Source organism: Andrographis paniculata, unplaced genomic scaffold (assembly GCF_009805555.1).
Source record: "Andrographis paniculata isolate CXL003 unplaced genomic scaffold, ASM980555v1 Contig60END, whole genome shotgun sequence".
Classification (NCBI taxonomy): domain Eukaryota; kingdom Viridiplantae; phylum Streptophyta; class Magnoliopsida; order Lamiales; family Acanthaceae; genus Andrographis; species Andrographis paniculata.
Genome location: NW_026137596.1, coordinates 7,104,505 through 7,127,979, shown reverse-complemented (window position 1 = coordinate 7,127,979; position 23,475 = coordinate 7,104,505). Strand labels below are relative to the sequence as shown.

The following is a 23,475-nucleotide window of genomic DNA, read 5'->3' as shown; positions in this document are numbered from 1 at the left end:
ATTTGATGATGGGGACATCGAATAAGTAAAGCATTAAAGCGGTCCCAATATTCAAATAAAAACTCACATGTATGTTGTGTCATTCCGCATATCTCTTTCCTCATGATCGCAGCTCGTGAAGCGGGAAAGTACTTTCCGAGAAACTTTCTTTTCATGTCAATCCATGTAGTGACGCTTCCGGCAAGTAGATTGAATAGCCAATCTTTTGCCGCGTCTTTCAGAGAGAAGAGAAAAGCGCGAAGCTTGATTTGATCTTTTGTTACTCCTTGTGGCTTCATACTTGTGCAGACGACTTCAAATTCTTGAAGATGCTTATGTGGCTCTTCTCCTGAAAATCCATGAAAAGAAGGCAACAAGTGTATTAGTCCAGATTTTAATTCAAAAGCATTGTTACCGTCTACCATCGGGTATGTGATGCAAAGATGCTGCTGGGTCAAGTTAGGGGCTGCCAGCTCCGTTACTGTCCTTTGATCCATCTCTTCTTCTAGCTCCAACTCGTCAGAACTCAAATCGATAGATAATTTCAAAGCTAAAATCTTTTAGGCAATGCTCCCTAGTTTCTTTTCTTAATCGACGTGCAGTCTTCTCAATCTCGGGGTCAAAAATCAAGTTTCATGTGCGATTAGATCTCGACATAAACTAGAAAAAGTCATATTTTTAAAAATAATATAAAACAACCAAAGATAAATTGAACCAATTAGAATTCCCCGGCAACGGCGCTAAAATTTGACAAGCGTTTGTCATACGCTGCAAAATTTAAAATAAAATAAACCTATTTCTGCAATAAAAATAACGTAGTATAGATGAAGTAGGGTCGTCTCATCAGGGAATTAAAAAGGTTTTATTTACGATTTTTTTATTTATAAATATAATAAAAGCGAGGATTTTTGAAGTAGGAAATAAAAAGAAAATAACAAACTAAAAACTCTACGACTAAAAGATAAATTCAATAAAAACAAGCTTCCAGTCTAGGAATGAAATTGACAACTTGGGTAGTGGATTTGATCATCGATAAATATTTAAATTTATTGGTTTCTAAATGAATTAGTTATAGTTACCGACACGCGCCTAATAACCAACTTTTCCTTAATTGCTTGACAATCTAGGTACGCCCGTCAACTCCTTCCCTAGTTAGACTAGAACCCTAGTGATGCCACGAGGAATTTACTAGCCTAACCGTCTTGTGAACTAGAAGAGTCTAATTCAATTTAACAATTAACTATGCGAAATTGTTTAAATTGATTCCATGATTTCCCAATGGTGTCTGCCACTAGTTGCTAGTTGAACCAAATTAAAATGCAATTACGGACGCCTAATTTAGTTTAGCAATTAATCCTTAATCCAATTGAAATACCTGGCCACAATACCCAACCAAATAAAAGATTATAACTCAAAGAAATAAGAAACCACAGAAATACTTAGGAACCAAAGAAATATCATAAATCAAAACAAGTCTAATTTTTCAAATCAATACCAAGTTGTTTTCCATTGCTAGACTAGAAAAAGTAAACTAAAGAACAAAGGAAAAGGAAGCAAAGAGAAACTGGAAATCTTCTTGGAAGAATCTTTCTCCTTCTTGCCCTTGCATGTTTTCTCCCTGAGACTTTTTTGCACGGTGTTCTCCTCGGCAAGTGGCATAAAATGGCGTCTCCCCGTTCTTTCTTTCCTTTATATTTTCCCTAATTTTGTAACAATTGGGCTTTGGACCTTTTTGTTCTCTTTTCCCACTAATTCTATCAATTTTATTATTTTTCTCCTGCAAATCATAAATAAATAATATATATCCAAATCAGGTAGAACCTAATCAAAATCAACCAAATATCGCAAATAATATAAATATTTAACGCATGCGATTTATGGCTATCACGGGCTACGGTACTGTTCGTCGTCTTCCGCTTCATCAAAGTCTGGGTAATAGAAACTGATCATCCTCTATATCATATATTTCTGCCTTATCACAAGGGAAAGATGTTTGGACCATTTGAAAGAATCGATCCTATCATAAATCTTCTCATTCTTGGGCCGTTATTTGGCCTTAGATTGAACTTCAAACCTTCTTGTCGTGAAGTTGTACTCGTCCCACAATTCAGCTCCTTGGAACATCATAGATAAAGGATATACTTCTGAGCAGTCGAAAATTGCTTCTAACGCGTGTATTTCCGTCAATGGATCAGATTTTGCTTCAATGACCTCGATGCAATCTCCTTTCCAAAACATTATGCACTGGTGCAAAGTTGACGGAACGGATTGAGAAGTATGAATCCAATCTAGTCCAAGGATCACTGAGTAAGTAGGCTTTCCTTCAACGAAAAAGAAAGCCATTGCATCTTTTCTAGATCCTACAGCCACTTCTGTCACCACGACGCCGGCGGCTTTGTGCGCGTTGCTGGTTAAATCGGTGGTGCGCATTCCAATTGGTACCAAGTCGTTTCGATTCTTCCCAATCTGCAATGTTGATAATGTCTTTAAATTAACTGATGTCCCACCATCTACCAGTACCTTGCTGATTCAACGCCCGTCTAGCATTACGGTGAGGAATAATGGTTTTAAATGGCGCGATTCACTTTCCGTCGGTTTCCGAAAAATTATGGACTCTGAATGAGAATCTTCGTCTGCATTTTCCTCAATTATCCACATAACAGGGCTGTCATTTTCCAACCAAATATCTCCTTCTAACAATTGGGGTTGATCATGAGGAGCGGCAAATTCGCCGAGTAAAAAACCGATAGCATTTATCGCAAAATTTCTTTGCAATCAAAGTGCACGGTTAAAATCTTTACCTGAAACAATGACATCAAAACTCACTTCAGAAAAGTTGTCCTCCTGAGAAATGCTGCTCCTCAACTCCTCTGGGCCGAACACAAAAGTTGTCCTCCTGAGAAAAGTTGACGTCAAGCTGAGGGTCGATGTCATTTGCAGCAGCTCGCACGCTGCTACCTTGCTACTTTGGTCTCCACTCTTATTGGTTATTTTGTCGTTGTCCAAAAACTTTGGGCTGACCATGCTGCTCGGTGGCCGTCTTGTCTGAATATTCAATTTTCGTCTTACATAAATATTGTCCATACACTTCTTCGTGGATTACCTTTTCAGGTGCAATGGCTGTTGTTGATGTTCTAAAGTTTTGGTTCGGTCCTAGCTCGTTTGCTAACCTTGCTGCTTGATATCGACATTGTCAATGCCTCTTTTGAGATTGAGATAATTGCTGATATTTTTTCGGAGCTTGATTAACAGCCCAGCTGCCATCTACTGGAATTTTTTGAGGTTTCTGAGTTGAAGGTAGAGTGATCACAACTTGTCATACCGATGAAATTCGCCAAATTTTTCCATCCTTCTTGAAGCTTACTTTAGCGAAAATATTTGATGATGATAATCTGTCCCATGTAGGATTTCGATATGGGGGATGATGCGCCCTCCCTACATACTCGATAAACGGCCTGCGCAATGCTGAATTTTTCTGATATTTTCCTCCTTGTGACGCATGCGATTGCTGCCTCCTCCTGGGATAAAATCCTACTGCATTTATGAAAGAAGGATCGATGTCTATTTTCATGTCCGCCCGATCAGAAAGAGGTAACCACCCTTCTTTTTCGCCTTTTGTACTGCATTAGGAAACGCTAAACAATTTCCAACCGTGTGGCCAAAAATTCCATGTGACTTGCAATTCGATGAGATATTTGGAGAACTTGAGGGCCTACCGCCTCGGCGCCATACAGACCATTATCAAATTGACATCCAGAACAAGCCCTGTGTCGGTCCGCCCTTCAGGCTTACAAACTCCCCAGCGACTTTTCAGTCTACTATGAACGACTTATTTTGGCCCTTCCTACGCAGGTTTGTTCTTGTGTTCTTTGATGATATCTTAATCTATAACCGAAACTTAACAGAACATCAGGGGCACCTGGAACAAGTCCTAAGGGTACTGCAACAAAATCAGTTCAAGGCTAACAAAAAGAAGTGTTCCTTTGGCTGCCTCCAGGACGAATATCTGGGTCACGTCATATCAGCAGCAGGCGTGAAGATGGATCCAACAAAAGTTAATGCAGTGGTGGACTGGCCTCGGCCACGGTCTGTGCGGGAGGTGCGCGGGTTCTTGGGCTTGACAGGCTATTACCGGGGATTCATCAAGAATTATTGTATAATTGCGAAACCACTCACCAGTTTGCTGAAGAAGGAAGCAGCCACGGTATTTGAATGGACGAACGAGGCGGAGGCCGCCTTTTCCTCCCTCAAGAGGGCACTCACAGAAGCGCCGGTGTTGGGCATGCCAAATTGGCGGAGCCACTTTGTTATCGAATGTGATGCATCGGGTACGAGAGTGAGTGCAGTCTTAATGCAAGAAGATCGTCCTATTGCTTATTAAAGTAAATCCTTGGCTGATCGAACCCTTACCAAGTCTGCTTACGAGCGTGAATTGATGGGATTAGTTCTTGCAGTACAACATTGGAGACCTTATCTGATGGGCTGTCGCTTTACAGTTCGCACCGATAACAACAACCACAAACATCTTTTGTCACAGAAGATTGTAACCCCTTCACTACAGATTTGTGTAGCAAAGTTGATGGGGTACGACTTCACAATCGAATATAAGCCTGGACGCACCAATTAGGTTGTCGATGCCTTAACGAGACGTGGGAGCGATGGTATGTTGGCGGCTATTAGCGGACCAGTGTGGGCTGAAATACATGATGTTTTGGAAGAGCAGCACGACGACGAATACATTCAGAACATTGTGAAAGAGTTACATGAGGACCCAAACAGTCGCAAGGGATTTGAACTACGAGAAGGACGACTATTTTTTAAAGGCAGGTTAGTATTAGCATCTAATTCAGAGTTGATTACAAAGCTACTGCATGAGTTTCACGACACACCTGAAGGCGGCCACTCGGGAGCCCTTCGAACCTATCGCCGTCTAACCCACAATGTGTATTGGAAAGGGATGATCCAACGAGTGCAAGAATATGTGGCTAAATGCTTAGTCTGCCAAAAATCGAAATATGAAGCCATGTCATATGCGGGGCTGTTGCAGCCCCTACCCATTCCCAACCTAGCGTGGGAAGATGTCGCAGTGGATTTTATTACTTGTTTGCGCAAGTCGCGAGGACATACATTTACCTCGGTGGTGGTAGATAGGTTATCAAAATATGGGCATTTTGTGGCATTGAAACCACCGATTACCGCACATGGAGTGGCTGAAGCATTTGTTCGCAAGATTGTCCGACTTCATTGTATCCCGAGGTCCATCATTAATGATCGGGATCCAACATTTGTTAGTTTCTTTTGGAGAGAATTGTTCAAGTTGTCCGGCACTCAGCTGAAATATAGCTCCGTTTATCATCCTGAAACCGATGGGCGAATGGAGGTGCTGAACAGGGTGTTAGAGACATACCTGCATTCTTTTACATGCGAGCAACCAAAAAAGTGGCTGCCTTGGGGTAGAGTACTGGTATAACACTTCTTATCAGACAACGGCTAGGTGTCAACTTTTGAGGTAGTGTATGGACGCCCTCCACCTTCCATACAACGAACATTACCAGGGAAGTGCCAGGTGGCAGAAGTGTCAGAAACTTTGCAAAGTCGCAATGAATTATTATGCCGGTTGAAGGAGAATCTAAGGGAGACACAGGCACAAATGGTAAAGTATGCTAATCGTTCTCGACGCAATGTGAGTTTTGAGATAGGGGATCGGGTGTTCCTTAAAATGTGCCCATATAAGCAGACTTCCTTGGAAAAGCAATCTCATTGTAAACTCTCCGCAAAGTTCTACAGCCCTTTTATTATAGAAGCACGTGTTGGACCAACTGCGTATCAGCTTGCCCTACCAAATTCGAGCCGCATACATCTGTCTTTCATGTATCGTAACTAAAGAAGGTTGTGGGAGATCACCCTATCTTATCACTTCATTTATCCGTTAAACTTATTTTTACTTTTTTTTTTTTTTCATCTCTTAAATTTAGCTTACTACTAAATTTGGAAAAATTAAAATTTCAATGTTTAATTATTATCATTCATTCAATACTTATTTAATTAGTATTACATTAACTACATTCTCTCATCATCCAAATAAATTACTATTTTACATTTTTTAAAATACCTCGAAGTAGAGGCCGATCAAGAGAAGGGGCATTAGGAGACCCCTCGTTTTATTTTATTATATTATTTTTAGTTATTTTTTAAGATATATGTATATATACTATAAAAATAATAATCTCCCGTCCCACCAAATTATGTCTAACTTTCCCTTTTTAGAGGTCTCACCCAATTATATCACTTTCTATAAAAGACAACCTTAAAAAAACACTACAAAAAAATAATATATTTGTAACGGAATTCCGTCCCTGAAGTTCACGTAGCTAACGTAATTCTATTACTAATTCCGTCTCTAATGTCATTAGTAACGGAAAAAGTAGATTTAGAGACAAAAATGTTTTGTTACAAAAATAATTTTTTCTTGTAGTGAAATCTAATAACAATTAATTTTTAACTAATTAAAATTATCTATTTAAGGTGTATTTGTTTATTTTTTTAGTTTGAAGCATTTTTATGTTAGGTAGAAAGTGTGTCTATAAAATAAATAATAATATTTCATGTTGAATTATTAATTTGTTTATAAGTGTGTAGAATATATACTCTTTCCATTGGGTTATATTTATTTTTTTTATCATTGTATTCAATATTAAAAATATTTTTATATTTATATAATTTATTATACAAGTATTATTATATTAGTATTATAATAATTAATATTGAAATATCAACACGCAAAATGTAAATATATCGGTTAGAGCCGAACAGTCGGAGTATTATATATTATGTCAACGCATGTTATATTATATTTTTTATAATATTAATTGTGAAACGTGTGAGAAGTTTTATTGTGGGATGAACACATAATGATTTTTTACTCATAATTGTTTCAATAATTTATTTTAATTGAAGGTAAAAAAGAATATCAAATTTCCGAAATATGATGCATATGATACTAACAAAATATTAAAAAATTCAAACTTTCGGTATACTTAAAATCTTAATACGGTATGATATTGTATAAAAAAATTTCGATGCCGTATCAATTGACATTATCGATGTATCTCAAAATACCAGAAATTCGGTATACAACGAAATTACCATATATTATGTTGATATTTTGGTATTCGATATATCAATATGTAAGTAAATAAATTTGGTATATTGATACAAAAGTTATTATTTTTTATTTTTTCTAAATTATAAAATTATTTTTAATTTTGATATTTCGAAACAATATATAGTGATATTTTCGGTATACTGAATTATTATTACGGTACGATATACATATTTGTTACCAAATTTTTAGCATACTGACTTTTCGGTATGATGTCGGTATATTTTTTCATATAACGAAAGTTTCAAAACGGTATACGATATAACTCGGTGTTTTCATTATGTCATACCAAGTAATCCTTTTTTTAAGTTACATTTAATTAGAATAGACAAAAGTGAGTATGATCCATAAAAGGCTAATCAAACAACAAACAAAATACAAAAATAAGAGTCAAGTGGGGTTGGGCTAAGCAAATTTTTTGTAAAAAATTAAAAAAAAAATTAATTATTTTAACTATATATTTCATAATTAATAAACATACAATAACATCTTAATCTTTATTAGTCTTGGAAATTCCAAATCTTTATTAGTCTTCGAACTTCCAAACCTATTTTAATTAGTTTCGGAATTTTTCAAACCTATCAAACAATTTTAATTCACCCGCCTAAATTTTTCTCAATTTTTTTTTTCAAAACTTAAAAAAAAATAAAATCAAATCAAATCAATTACTCCCTCCGTCCCTTAACAATCTATCCATTTTTCCATTTTAGTCCGTCCTATAACAAAGTATCTGTTTCCTTTTTTTAGTAATTGTACTATCTACCTAACATTACAAATACCCTTAAATTTACAATATATTAGACAAATGCCATTACATTTATATCATACAATACTAATAGGGTTAATTTAGTCTTTTTACCTTTATTTCTACTTTATCTCAATATAATAATAATATTTCTAAAACTCCGTGCAAAAAGCAAATGGATAGATAGATTGGGGATGGAGGGAGTATAAAATTTCCAGCCTAAATTACCCTACCCTAATTTTTAAACTTTTCAATATTAAAATTCTTTCTTTAAAATATATTTAAAACTTAAAAACCCTAAAGAAATTCAAATATAATTTTTTTCCGCCTAAACTGTCCTATACTAATTTTAAAAAATTTCAATATTAAAATTTTTTCTTTAAAATAAAATTCAAAACTTAAAAACCTTAAAAAAATTCAAATATAAAATTGGCAGCCTAAACTACCTTACCGTAATTTTATAAAATTTCAATATTAAAATCATTTCTTTAAAATAAAATTCAAAAACTTAAAAAACCCTAAAAAAAATTCAAATATAAAATATTTCGCCTAAACTTTCCTATACTGATTTTAAAAAATTTCAATATTAAATTCTTTCTTTAAAATAAAATTCAAAACTTAAATACCCTAAAAAAATTCCAATATAAAATTACCCGCCTAAACTACCTTACCAAATTTTATAAAATTTCAATATTAAAATGATTTCTTTAAAATAAAATTCAAAACTTAAAAAACCTAAAAAAAATTAAAATACGAAATTTTCGGCTTAAACTACCCTACGATAATTTTTAAAAAAATTCAATATTAAAATTTTCCTTTAAAACAAATTCAAAACTTAAAAAATTACAGAAAAATTCAAATATTAATTTTTTTTTTAAATATATATAAAAACATAATAAAATCTGTAAAAAAAACTCTACAAATACCACTGCCTACTCCCAAATTAATTATTCACCACAGTTATTTTTCTTCATTAATTCGTCCTCCCCTTTTTTTCTCCATTTACTCTCTCAATCTTCTCCTCCCCTCCGCCTACCACTCGGTGGCAAAGGCGGCGGCGGCAAAAGTGGCTGAGGCGGAGACTTCCTCTTTTTTTTTTTTTTTTCTCCGTGATACGTGCTATATATGATAATATTTTGCTATATTTTGGACAATTTTTCGATGAAAAATTTTGTTTATGTGCTCCGTGTTTTTATTGTGTAATAAGTTTTAGGGAGTTTGACAAATTTTGGGCATATTTGAGTGACAAAACAGAACGCACGAAGACTTTAGGCGTGATCATGCAGCACAATGTGGGAAATATGGAAATTACCAAGAAGTCCTCCGGGGTTAATCGGCAATTGAGAGAATGTTAGGCGATTTAATTTCAAAGGGGATGTAATTACGAAGATGAGAATTAAGAAACATGATTTGCAATTGAAGAAGAGAAAGAGGAAGCACACTACCACGTTCTACCACGACACCAATTTCTTAAAAAGAGAAGGGAGAAACAAGAACACGGCATAGCAGAGAACTTCGAGAAGCAGTGCAGACGACTTTTCGGGGCATTATTCTTCTATTCTAGTCTTGTTCTTCCTTTTCTATTTCTAAATAAATGAAGGCAGGATGAACTTTTTGAATTGTTTCATGTTTTCAATTTCTATGAATTGCGAGTATTTTCATTTATAACCTAGGTGTGAATTGATGTTTGTGATTGAATTTGCGAGACTTGGTTTTGGTTGAATTTGGTGTTTATTGATGTTGGGTATTTCTAATTCTTCTAATTTACGAGTGTAGGAATTTTAAATTGATTATTGCGGATTTATTGATTTAATATTTCATAGCTGTATTGGAGATTGATACCCGTAATTGTGCAATCTTCCAATTGATGTAGCGACCTAAGGAAGAATACTCCAGGGAAGAATCAGAATCAGTTTTGAACAAATCTTGCGTAGGAATTTTGTTAAATTGAATTGGGTCTTTCTAGTCCTTAATGCTGTCGAATCTCATACCTAGGATTCTCAATCGATTAGAAAATAGCTAACAGTCGTACCTTAGCTATCGACAAAGTAAGGAAAAGTTGGTTGTGAACGCATGTAGGTCAACTATAATCAATTTATCCAATTGGTTAATGAACATGATTTTTAGTTGATGAACAAATTTTATATTCCGAATAGAAAATTCATGCCTATGCTAGTGTTTAATCATATTTGATAAACCAATCGTCTTGTATTTTAGTTTTTTTTTTTTTAATTGAGAAATTTCTTTATTTAGTGTGATAATAAAATCCCCATTTATAAATATATAGTATAATTAAAAATAATTGAGGTGGAGCCATTTCTTTTTCTTCTTCTCTGGCAGCGGTGACGGTGACGGGCGCAAAAATGATAGCGGAAGCAGCGGCTGACACGGAGCCCTCCTTTTTCTTTTTCTTCTTCTCCGGCAGGCGGCGGCACCGGGGACTGGTGGCGGCACCGGAGGCTTCTTCTCCGGCACGGCGGCGGTAGCCTGTGCTCCTTTTTTTTTTCTTTCTTCTCCGGCAGGGTGGCAGCGGCAGCGGAAGCTGCAGCACCGGGGGCAGTTTCGGAATTTTCTCCGGTGACGGTGACGGAGGCGCTCCGGCGGCAGGTGGCGGAGGAAGCTGCAGAGACGGGTGCGGTTTCGGAATCTTCTCTGGCGATGGTGGCGGCGGCGGCGCAAGCTGCATTGGCGGGGCGGTTTCGGAATCTTCACCAGCGATGGTGGCGGCGGCGCTCTGGCTGGGCAGGCGGCGGCCATGGAATATTATATATATATATATTTCTTTCAAAAAAAATTAAAATTTTCTTTGGAATTATTCAATGCTATTGGCATAATATATTTTTTTTGAATAGAAAATTTTTAAATTTGCTTCGGAATTTCCGTATCGATTTTCATTAGTCTCAGAATTTTCGAAACTATCTAGCCTCGGAATTTCTGAAGCATCTTGCTTCAGAAATTTTGATACTATCCGAATTAGCCTCGGAAATTCCGAGACAACACAAATTGCCGCAAAAAATTAGTCATGGGACCTTTTCCGAGACTATGTCCGAGGCTAATGGGAAATAGGTTCGGAAGCAGTTAATTTTCTGAACCAATTTTCCGAGACAAAACATAAATTTTTTGGTAGTATTTTTACTTTTATTATTTTTTAATAAAATATTTATTTTCCATAATGTTTGTGTCGAACCAAAATAAATTGTTTTAACTGGATGTTTGTATATATATATTGACAAAGTATACGTTAGTATAAATATAATATGCATATTTATTAGGGTAGGGTGTTTTCATTCGCACTTTGATGGTTGGGGTTCATTATTATTCTATTTTAATAGTAAGCGTGCTTAGCACAAATGTGGATTTGACACATCAAAGATGTAATTCTATTATACAAGTAAAATATTATTCATTCAAGTTTACATTTTGAAAATGATATTATATTTAATATTTACCTTTGAATTTAAAATATTACATTAAAAAAAAAAAATTATTTTCTATATAGGGACTCTACTATTTACCTCGTAACTGATCTTAATTACAAGTGATCGAAGCTTTAGAACCTCTACCCAAAATACCCTGATAATTACATCACATATAACCTCCAAGCATATTGTAAACAAAATTGTTTACACTACAATTTTGGAGACTTTGGTACTATTCAACTTTTCAAAACAATCACACCAACTATTTTTTTTTTTTCTCTTACAAAATATCAAATCAAATATTAAACGGGCGGAAAACTATTTTGTTCTGAGCCTCCCCGTTAAACCGGTTTGGTTTAGATCCGCCTAGGCTGGTCCGGCTAGACCCTTCACAGACCACAATTTTGTGTCTTTGAACTCTTTTTTGATGACATATTTATTCCTGCATAAAATAATGTAATTCTCAAATTTTGAAAATGTTAACTTAAAATAAAAGTTACAAATAAAAACTTATTGACATTTTATGTTTAGAAATACAAATTTTTAATTTAAAAAGAAGTAGAAATTGTTTTAAAATAGTGTCATTCTCAATACACAATATTATTAGATACTTTAGGGTTGGGTATCTATATCAAGTGTATAGCAATACTACTACGTAAATATCCATAACTTTTTAACAAATTGGTTAAATAATTTTTCTCAATTAAAAAAAATATTTGTTTGTATATAATTGACATATAAACTCATAAAAGATATTAAGTAAGTAAAGTAGATGCAAAATTAACCTGTAAATGACAAATTTGTATGAGTCGGTCTTCAGAACATTATTGATAGGATTGCACCTCCGTATATAACAACTTCTCTTACACTCCAATACTAGAAATATTTTCCTCATATGTAATATTTTCATTTGTTTTCACAACTTTTCGAATCTTCTTCTTTATTTATAGACAAACATAACTTATTTATTTAGGTTTTCAAGAAAAATATTTAATTCATCCAATACTTCCTATCTGTTACCTACCAAACATACTTTAATTCACCAATCTACTTGCCAACTATACTCATTAATTAATTACCTACCAACTAAACACATTAATTTACCAACCATATAATGTCTTCAATTTTAAAAATACTTAGTAATTATTAGAAATATAATAATCATAAGCATAAATTTCATTTAGCAAATAAATAATCCCTTTAAGTTGATATAAGGAATAATTTATTAACAATACATGTGACGACTTATGTTCAAGAGAAAAATAAACTAAAAAAAAAAAAAAGCATTAAATAATCAAATAATATACAAAATCTACAATTGACATGTACATAGACCAGATGCTAATCCCCCGCTGTTTGAGTCTAATTTGACTCAATCAGCCTATATAATAAAAATAAATGGCACATTCTTCTATATAGTAAGACATATGTTATGCATAACTATACATTGAATATAATTTCAGTTATTTACCTTTATTATATATCCTAATCGAGTCAAATCAGCAATGGATTCACCTCCATGTAAGCCATACTCACAAACATCGCATTGGTATAATAGCACACTTGTTTCACATCTTCTATATATAGGATGATTAATGCCAGAGTTGTTTGAACATCAGTTCCACACACATCATCGGCATTAAAAATTTAAGACGTTTTGAGATATTTTTATGCTTCTAAAGAATATTTAATATTTTAAAAAATGACATGGAGATAAATGTATGAATAGAATATATACTCTCATGTTCGTGCAAAAAAACCAGATGAAAGCAAAGAGAAATAAAAGAAACATTGAGCTTTAGAAGAATAATACTTAAACCAATAAGTCAATAATACAATTACTATAAATTTTGATGTCTTACAACCTAAAACTATTTAGTTATGTGGCAAACATACGGAAACATGAGGCATTGAAGTCTTTGATCAACCAAGGACTAGGTTTTTCACAAATAGAAGATATATTAGTGCAAAGATACACTATATATATAAAATATTAAGTATATAATTAAACCAGATAGATCCATAACTCTCTAGAAGCTATAAATCTTTAATAGTTCAAAATTTTGGTGATTAAGGCTAGAAACAATGTAAAGCACATAGACAATTGGCCTCAAAACTTAAATCTCAATCCTAGAATCACAAAACTCATAAACCAAGGTAACAAAAAATTTATTCTACTAATAACAAGCGCAAAAGCCCTTACAAATAATATCCCAGGAACATGAGAAAAATATAAAGAAAATCAACCCAGACGGATGAATATAGGCGGAGTAGGATGGGATGGAAAAAACGATACATGGAGAAAATCGGCGTGTCGGGGAGAAGACTAGGGTTAGGTTTAAAAAACAAGGTTGGGAAGTAGGAAATTTATACCTAAGATGGTAGGTCATTATTTAATGTCTCGATCCAACAACGGACATCAAATCCGAATCTAGTTGGCTTTAATGAATTGGGCCGGCTTAAGCATAAAAGGTTTATCTTAGCCTAAAAGTAATTCATGTGACAAATTCTTAAACAATATACAATAGAAATAAAAGGTTTATTTGGCAATAAAAAAAATGCTTGCATCATTAGTAGGGAACTAAAACCAGCACTATTCTTTAATAGCGCATATAAAATCTATTCACACATGAAAGATTGTTAAGACCAAATAGAATTTGCTACAAGAAATAATAATAATAATAATAATAATAATAGTTGGTAATTCAAATATTTAGCATGTCTCCTCATTAAAAAATATGTATGCCATTTGTGATTTTGTAAAAAAACTAAAAATTTAATACTAAATCAAGACATGTATTATTGTATATATTTTGTGTGCTATAAACACTGATTGACTAATTAGAGTCAGCATATGGACAAAAACCTATTATAGTGTTAGTTTCTCTGTCTATGAAAATTATGTAATTATTCATTTTTTAGTTGTTCTCTAAACTTATGCATATTCCAATTGTAGTAAACACTTTTATCCTGCCACAATTTTATTACCTTTACTTTAAAATGGAATAACTAACTTACCATTATGTTTCCTACTTATCTTACTATTTTTTTATCAATCCGTTAATAATTATTCAATAATACCGGTAGTTTACGTTTTATCTATTCTACTCTAACATTAAAATTGTTGGATAATCAGTTATTTAGCAATCGATTATTTTGTGAGTGAAAATGCGACGGACCGGTGTACCAAGTTAATTAGATTAATTTGGAAGAAATAAATAAATATTATTTATTTTTTGTATATGGGGTTTGGTTAATATTTTGGTTATTTTGTTTGTCTCGAGACAAACCAAATTGTGCAACCTCAAATTAAACCCGGGTATATGGCCTAAGTCGCAATATTATTTGGATAAAATATTATCCGTTGGATAGATTTATTATAATCTCAAACGGAAAGTTTGAAATTAGAATAAATTACAATCGTTTTAAACGGAAGGTTTGAAACTAGAATAAATTACGATCGTCACAAACGGAAAGTTTGTAATTAGAATCAATTATGACTGCTCCAAACGGAAGATTTAAATTTAGATTAAATTACATCGCGAATTAAGGTCGTAATTATGATCGTAATTGATCCCCTGCCATTTCGGCCAAGTGGAGACGCTTATATAAAGGGCCTCACCCCTTTATTCCACACACCAACACCAACAACTCTCTCCTCCTTCTCTCTTCTCTTCTAACTTTCTGGCAACTTTTCCAGCTTAGTTTCTCTCTCGCTTTGTTCGCCGGAGCTCCAACGATCAGAGGTGCCACTCTCATTGGAGACGGAAATCATTTTATCTTTGGGTTAGAACGCCAGCCATCGGAGGCACTACCGAAGCGTATCTAATTTTCGAAAAGAGGATCCATCTTCGACTCGGTTTTAGGTATATTGTATTCTCGCAACACCCATTTATTCCAACAGTCGAAAATTAGATACTACTTTGCGAGAATGTCAACCCCTTCCAAGTCGCTGCCGGAGCCACCGGAACCACTGCCGGAAAAGTCACCGGAGGAATCGCCGGAGAAGTCGCCTAAGGAATTGCCGGAACCACCGCCGGAACTGTAACCGGAGGAGTCACCGTAGCCGGAACCGGAGATGTCGCCGGAATCACCGGAGCCTTTGCCGAAGGAGTTGCCAGAATCTCCGGAGCCGCTTCTGAAGCCGTTGTCGGGGGAGTCGCCGGAGCTGCTGTCGGAGGAGTCGCCGGAACTGCTGCCAGAGCCGAAGTCAAGGTAGTCGCTCCTCCAATTGGGCTAGTTCCCTTTATGTGTAGCCCTATGTTTTCTGAATTTGCCCCAGGGGGATATGGGGGCTTTTCTGGGTTTGTGGCCGCACCCTCTGCTTCATTCCCGGCTGAAATTGTTGGTCCTGGGCTTGGCCTACGGATGATGCCCCTTGTACAAGTTTCACAACCATTCACGGGATTGGACTTTAAGAGGTGGCAGAAAAAGATGCTCTTTTGCCAGACTGTAATTGGGTTTGCCATGTTCGTGTTGCACGATGGCCCAATCACCCCAGAGCCCGGTGCGGACCAGAAGACGCATGGAGACTACATGACAAGAAATACTAAATTAGATATTCTCTCTAACTCTCTTTATAATATATATTGCAAAATAAAGAGTGCGAAAGGGTTGTGAGATGCCCTTGAGAAAAAACTATAAGTCCGAGAATGTCAGGTCTAAAATGTTTGTTGTGACCCGGTTTATGGACAATAAGATGGTAGATGGCAAGTCTGTTGTCAAACAAGTGGAAGAATTTCAGCACATTGTTCACTCTGTTATCGACGAAGAGATGCCACTACCAGAAAAGTTCATCACGAGTGTGATGATCGAAAAATTGCCCCCGAGTTGGAGCAACTTCAAGCACGGGCTGAAGCATGAGCTAAAGCAAGTGGGGCTTGAAGATCTAATTGTCCAAATCTAGATAGAGAAAGACAATAGAAAACAACAACGGCTAAAAGTGGAGATATTGCTAAAGCCAACTTGGTCGGAGATCCCTCCGAAAAACATGCACGCCCAACTTAAATGGACAAGGGCAAAGCTAAACAGTCCAAGTTTATAGGTAACTGTTTTAACTGTGGTAAAACAGGACACCAGGTTAAGGACTGCAAGGCACCGAAAAAGAAGAAGCCGAGTTCCCAACTGGTCGAGAAAAGCCACTGGACTGATAGTGATCTCAATAGTGACGACCTTGTCACTGTTGTGTACGAAACAAATAATGTGGAAAGTCTAAGAGCTTGGTATATTGACACCGGAGCAACCTGCCATGTTTGCTCTGACCAAACAAACTTCTCGACCTACGAGGAGACCAAATGAAGGAAGCTACACATGGGAAATCACGCAACTTCTGATGTCCAAGGCGTAGGGAACGCGGTGCTGAAGATGACCTCTGGCAAAGAACTAACCCTGAAAGATGTCCTGCATGTGCCAGGCATTCGGAAAAATATCGTCTCACGATCGCTACTAGTTAGGCTTGGTTTTAAACTTGTCTTTGTAGCAGATAAATTTATATTATCGAAAAATGAGATGTTCCTAGCTAGCTTACAAATGGGCTGTTCAAATTAAATGTAACGGTCGTGTGCCAAGCACCACCTACTGATAATAAAAATGTTGCTTCTTCTTCGTACTTGATCGAGTGTTCTAATTTAAGATATTGTAGATTAGGTCATGTGAACCTAAATGCCATAAAAAGATTAGTAAATATGAATTTACTAAATTTAAAAGAGGTGAACACTCAAAACAAATGTGAAGTTTGCGTGGAGGCCAAAATGGCAAAATTACTCTTCCCGTCCGTCGAAAGGAAAACTAAGCCATTAGATTTAATTCATACCGATGTATGTGCTATAAAATTTGTGCAAACTAGAGGTGGAAAGAAATATTTCATCACCTTTATCGATGACTGCACAAAGTATTGCTATCTTTACCTATTAAGGGAAAAGAGCGAAGCAATCGAGGTCTTCAAGAACTTCAAAACCGAGGCAGAAAATCAACTTGACTGTAAAATCAAGACAATTTGAAGTGATAGAGGTAGAGAATATGTGGCCCCATTGGAAGAATTATGTAATTAAAGTGGCATAATTCATCAGACAATGGCTCCATATTCACCTCAATCGAACGGCGTTGTAGAATGCAAAAATCGAACACTTAACGAAATGATGAATGCCTTGTTGATAAGTCATGACTTCCCCAAAACCTGTGGGGGGAAGCGGTACTGACTGCAAATTATATCCTGAACAAGATTTTACTTAAGGGTAAGGATGAAACCCCTTAAAATATGGAAAGACAAGAAACCCATATATAAATACTTTAAAGTGTGGGGGTGCCTACCAAAAATGGAAGTTCCGTGGCCAAAAAAATTCGCTATCGGCCCAAAAACGGTAGATTGCATATTTATCGGATACACACTGAAGAGTAGTGCTTATCATTTCAAAGTTCACAAATCGGAAATCCCTGGGATGATCGAGGGAACTACGATAGATTCGATGAATGCCACATTCTTTGAAAATACCTACCCTTGTAAGGAAAGGATGCAGTCCAACCCGAAATTCGTAGATGAAGAATTACGGGGTGTAAAAAGACAAATGACCAATAGCCCTTATCAAGAGGCTTCAGAGCCTAGACGTACGTAGCAAAAGGATAAAGGTCGAGAAAACCTTTGGTCCGAATTTTATTACGTATATGTTAGACAATGATCCAACAACGATCAAAGAAGCATTATCTAGTCTTGATGCTCCTTTTTGGAAGGAAGAAATATATAGTGAAATAGACTCAATAATGCATAATAACACTTGGGTGTTATCTGACCTACCCGAAGGTTGCAAAAAGCTAGGTTGTAAATGGGTTTTGAAAAAGAAACACAAGGCTGATAGGTCTGTTGACAAATACAAAGCCCATCTCGTAGTAAAAGGCTACAGACAAACTGAAGGGTTTGACTTCTTCGACACATATTCACTGGTAACAGTATAACATCCATTTGAATGCTTCTTTCGATTTCATCTTTGAACAATCTCGAGATTCACCAAATGGATGTGAAGACTACTTTTCTAAATGGTGAATTAGAAGAAGAGGTTTATATGGAACAACCAGAAGCATATGTCATTCCTGGCCAAAAGAAAAAGGTGTGCAAACTGCTAAAGTCTTTGTACGGGCTGAAACAAGCATCTTTACAATGGCACTTGAGATTTGATAATGTTATGTTATCAAATGGTTTTAAAATAAATGAGTGTGACAAATGTGTCTACATCAAAGAAACACCTTCCGGTTTTATCATAATATGTCTATATGTAGACGACCTACTGATCATGGCTAAAGAGGTCAGTCTGATTAATAAGGTCAAATGCATGTTGAGTCATAACTTCTGCATGAAAGAGTTGGGGCTAGCCGACTTCATCCTTCGAATGAAGATTCTAAGACAAGACGAAAGTATTGTTCTGACTCAGTCTCACTATGTGGAAAAAATACTGAGAAAGTTCAATGTCTACGAAAACACTCCAGTGAAAACCTCAATGGACCTTAGCGTACACTTGAGCAAGAATAGGGGAGACCCCGTAGCTCAAAAAGACTATGCCAAAATTATTGGAAGCCTAATGTACTTAAAAAATTGTACAAGGCCTGACCTTGCTTGCCCTGTAAACAAGCTGAGTCGACACACTAGCAACACCAGTCATGAACACTGGAAAGCGCTAGTAAGAGTATTAAGTTATCTTAAATTTACCCTGAATTTTGGCATACACTATGCGAAATATCCAACGGTACTCGAAGGGTACTACGATGCCAATTGGATATTTGATGCAAAAGACTCATTGTCTACAAGTGGATATGTATTTACAATTGGAGGATGAGCTGTTTCGTGGAAATTCACAAAATAGACATGCATTGCACGGTCCACAATGGAATTGGAGTTCATCGCCTTGGACAAAGCTAGTGAAGAAGCCAAATGACTGAGGAACTTGATGGATGATATTCCATACTGGACTAAACCAGTACCTCCCGTAATGATTCACTGTGATAGCCAAACTGCAATAGCAAGGGCTAAGAATGGAATTTACAACGGTAAATCCCGACATATTTTACGTAGACATAACACTGTAAGACATTTGATCACCAATGAGGTTTTGACTACTGAATATGTAAAATCAATAGAAAACTTAGCGGATCTGCTAACCAAAGGGTTGCAGAGAGATCAAATGTACAAACTGCTAAAGGGAATGGGTTTGAAATCCACAAGATAGAGACAATTACAGTGGTAACCCAACCAAATCACTTGGAAATCCCAAACCTTGGTTCAATGGAAAAATTAACCTGTGAGAGTCCGGCACAAACACTCAATTACAATTCCCTGAAAATTTATGAGTGTTATAATGTGCAAAAGTGGTGAGGTTGAGTCAATGACTTTTAATGATCCTGAGTTAGATACCTTGATATAGGATTACCAATATAAGTGTGAAATGTGGGTCGCTTCAAACGAAACACTTATGAATCCAAAAACAAGATCCATGGCCGAAATGGATCAAAATCTGAGAACAAAGTTGAGATTAAGATAGCGATACGTCAATATTATTGACTAAGTGCATGCGGAGGTGGAACAGTTCAATGCATCATGTCAACTGGGCCACCAGAACACTCTGTAATGTTAACTAGGGAAGGTTCAAAGCCAAAAACTACCTGTCCTGATGTGTCAATGTCTCACATAGATTGAGCTGGGCTTCTGTCTTTTATAGGCATTTCCACTCATGTAGGAGATTGTTGGATAATCTGTTATTTTGCAATCGATTATTTTGTGAGTAAAAATGCGACGGGCCGGTGTACCAAATTAATTAGATTAATTTGGAACAAATAAACAAATATTATTTATTTATTGTATATGGGGTTTGGTTAATATTTTGGCTATTTTTCCTGTCTCGAGACAAACAAAATTGTGCAACCCCAAATTAAACCCGAGTATATGGCCTAAGTCGCAGTATTATTTGAATAAAATATTGTCCATTGGATAGATTTATTATAATCTCAAACGGAAGGTTTGAAATTAGAATAAATTACAATAGTTTCAAACGGAAGGTTTGAAATTATAATAAATTACGATCATCACAAACGGAAAGTTTGTAATTAGAATCAAATAATACTGCTTCAAACGGAAGCTTTGAATTTATAATAAATTACATCGATAATTAAGGTCGTAATTATGATCGTAATTGATCCCCTGCCATTTTGGCCGAGTGGAGACGCCTATATAAAGGGCCTCCCCCTTCATTCTAAACAACAACACCAAAAACTCTCTCCTCCTTCTCTTTTCTCTTCTAGCTTTCCGGGAACCTCCCCAGCTCAGTTCCTCTCTCGCTTTGTTCGCCACAGCTCCAACGATTACAGGTGTCACTCTTATTAGAGACGGAAACCGTTTTATCTTTGGGTTAGAACGCCAACCACCGGAGGCAGTATTGGGGCGTATCTAATTTTCGGAAAAAGGATCTATCCTCGACTCGGTTTCACGGTGTATTGTATCCTCGCAACACCCATTTATTCCAACAAAAATAATGCCCAACCAAACTTACAAGTAATTTTATCGTATGGATGGAGTATTATTTAAGATGATGTTAAATACAATGATAAAAATGCAACAAAAAAATGGAGGTTTCAAGCAAAGACTGGTCTGTTTTCCTGATACCAAAAAGTAGTCTATCAAACAACCAAAGACTCTTCGCTACATATATTAAAATGCTTAGATATTTAGGTAGGTAGTTAAAATGGTGTAATTAAGGGATAAATTAGTTGTAAGTAAAAGATAATATACTATAAGCAAATTTGTTGGATTAAGGAAACGACGTCAAAGAACAAACTACTAGACTTGGGATGAGTGCGTCTGCAAATGTTGCACTTGCTAAGAAGCTTGAAATGCAGAAAAAAATGTTTTGAAGTTGAAATTCTTGATTTTTTTTAATTCTTGTTTGAGAAAAATCCAAGAAGGAAATACTTTATTTATTTTAAGAACTCAAGTACTTTTCTTTTATATATATATATATATATTGACTTGATTTTTTTTTTTTTTTTTAACTACGATGCTACTGTTTTAAATAATAAAATATTTATATTTGGATACAAATCACTAATATCATAGCACTATAGAAGTGAATTTCATTAATAAGATTGCAATTATTGTTTGATCTTGCTATTTTGTCCTTTTTTTTCGTTTTTTTTAATTATTATTTCTGCATATTGGCAATACTTTCAAATATTTTATTTAGTGATAATTTTTTCATACAAAATATCATTACATTTAATAAATGTTTTACTTTAAAAAATACTAAAAAACAAAATACAAAATTTAAAACAACACACACAATAATAAAAGTAATAAACATTCATAAATAAAAATTATATGAGTTCTTACATTCGTTAAACTAATAAAGAATCAAAATTAAAACTATTTTTTGGAAAAAATTATATTTTGGCATGCACAAATTAATCAGACAAGTAACCTTTCAATATATATTTGGAGATATGAAGTTAATAAATCAATATGAAAAAAAAATACTAAAATGGGAAATTGGATTATTATTGTTTGAATATTGTCCTATAATATGTATTAAAATATATATATTTTTTCGGAATTATGACATTCCACATAAGAAGATGGCCCAACCCCCGTGACAGAGTCAGAATCGTGCCGCTGAGGGGGCCAAAGGTTTTATTGAGATCGAAAAATAAGATTTTTTTTTTATTAATTTGTATTTTAACATATTCAATTAATATAAAAATATTAATTTGATAAAAATTGATCGAATCTAAATAGATAATTGATCTATATAATCAACAATATAGTCGACGTAACGGCAGAGACAACGGCTCAGAGGGCTTGGGAGCCCCGGGGCCCCAATGTGGCTCCGCCACAACCCCTCTTCGAAAAAAAAAATAAAAAATTAAGTATTTCATATTATTAACAATTACTTTTTTTATAGTTACATTTCTTTGTTGTTCATTTAGATTTGTATACAGTTGAATAACAAAGTTTTGATATGCTAAGTTAATAATTTTAAATGCATGCAATATATGTTTGTAATTACAAAGCAAATAGTAGTGACAATTGTGTTGTCTGTGTATTGAAAGTACTAATTGACATAATATAACAGAATTTAGAACAATAATAAAATAATTTATATAGGGTGTGTTGTTTTTAAATTAATTATGTGTTACTTAATTATATAAACTGTGTTGACATAATATAACAGAATTTAGAACAATAATAAAATAATTTATATAGGGTGTGTTGTTTTTAAATTAATTATGTGTTACTTAATTATATAAACTGTGTTGTAGATATAATCAACAGTGCTTTTTAAATGTAGAATATAGGCTTATCCTATGTATATACATATATGCTAATTACTTCATTTGTCCAGTAAATTTATTTTTATTTCTTTTTTGTTCGTGCCTTTAAATTTAATTTATTATTAATTTTGATAAAATTAAAATTTCAATATATAATTATTATTATTTATTCTATACATATTTAATTAATATTACATTTACTACATTCTCTCGTAATCCTCATTAATTACTAATTAAATTTTTAAAAATATATCCATCTGGAGGCCGGATCCAGAGAAGAGGCATAAGGGCTTTGAGACCTCTCCTGTCCTTTTTATTTTATTTTATTATATAATTTTTAATTATATTTTTACAATATATGTATATATAGTATAAAAATAATACTCTCCCGTCTCACCAAATTATGGCAACATTCATTTTTTAATTATTCCACCCAATGATGTCACTTTTTATAAAAGACAAATTTAACAAATCTAATAACAATTATTTTTAACTAATTAAAATTATCAATTTAAGGTGTATTTGGTTTTTTTTTTTTTTTAGTTTAAAGCATTTTTATGTTAGGATGAATGTGTGTCCGTAAAATAAATAATAATATTTCATGTTGGATAATTGATTTTTTTTTTTTTTTTTCTGATTGTGCAAAATATATATTCTCTAGGTCCATCTCTAGGGTTACGTTTACTTTTGGTATTTTATTTAATATTAAAAATATTTTTATATTTATATAATGTTTTGTACTAATATTATTATATTAATATTATAAGATACTAGTAGAAATATTTTTGTCATTTTTTCTTACTTTGTAATACCTTTTAATATAATAATTAATATTCAAATATCAACACGAAACAAGTAAATATGGT

At 34.4% G+C, this 23,475-nt stretch overlaps 2 protein-coding genes, 1 long non-coding RNA gene and 1 other non-coding gene across 4 annotated transcripts; 2 read left to right on the top strand and 2 right to left on the bottom strand.

The window, feature by feature from the left end:
• LOC127260204 (small nucleolar RNA R71) lies at positions 1–107 on the top strand. The gene has a single exon (XR_007840645.1). It is a non-coding gene; the product is annotated as a small nucleolar RNA R71 (small nucleolar RNA).
• Positions 108–3,478: 3,371 nt separating this feature from the next.
• On the top strand, positions 3,479–4,360 carry LOC127259836 (uncharacterized mitochondrial protein AtMg00860-like). Its single transcript, XM_051287450.1, has 2 exons — positions 3,479–3,570; positions 3,832–4,360. Exons 1-2 carry the CDS (start codon positions 3,479–3,481, stop codon positions 4,358–4,360), a joined length of 621 nt encoding a protein of 206 aa, XP_051143407.1.
• Positions 4,361–11,432: 7,072 nt separating this feature from the next.
• LOC127259499 (uncharacterized) lies at positions 11,433–12,488 on the bottom strand. The gene is made up of 2 exons (XR_007840506.1): positions 12,091–12,488; positions 11,433–11,747 (listed from the first exon to the last, which is right to left on the bottom strand). It is a non-coding gene; the product is annotated as an uncharacterized LOC127259499 (long non-coding RNA).
• Positions 12,489–15,318: 2,830 nt separating this feature from the next.
• Positions 15,319–15,774, bottom strand: LOC127259835 (oleosin-B6-like). The gene has a single exon (XM_051287449.1). The coding sequence runs from the start codon at positions 15,772–15,774 to the stop codon at positions 15,319–15,321; it is 456 nt and encodes a 151-aa protein (XP_051143406.1).
• Between the last annotated feature and the right edge of the window lie 7,701 nt (positions 15,775–23,475).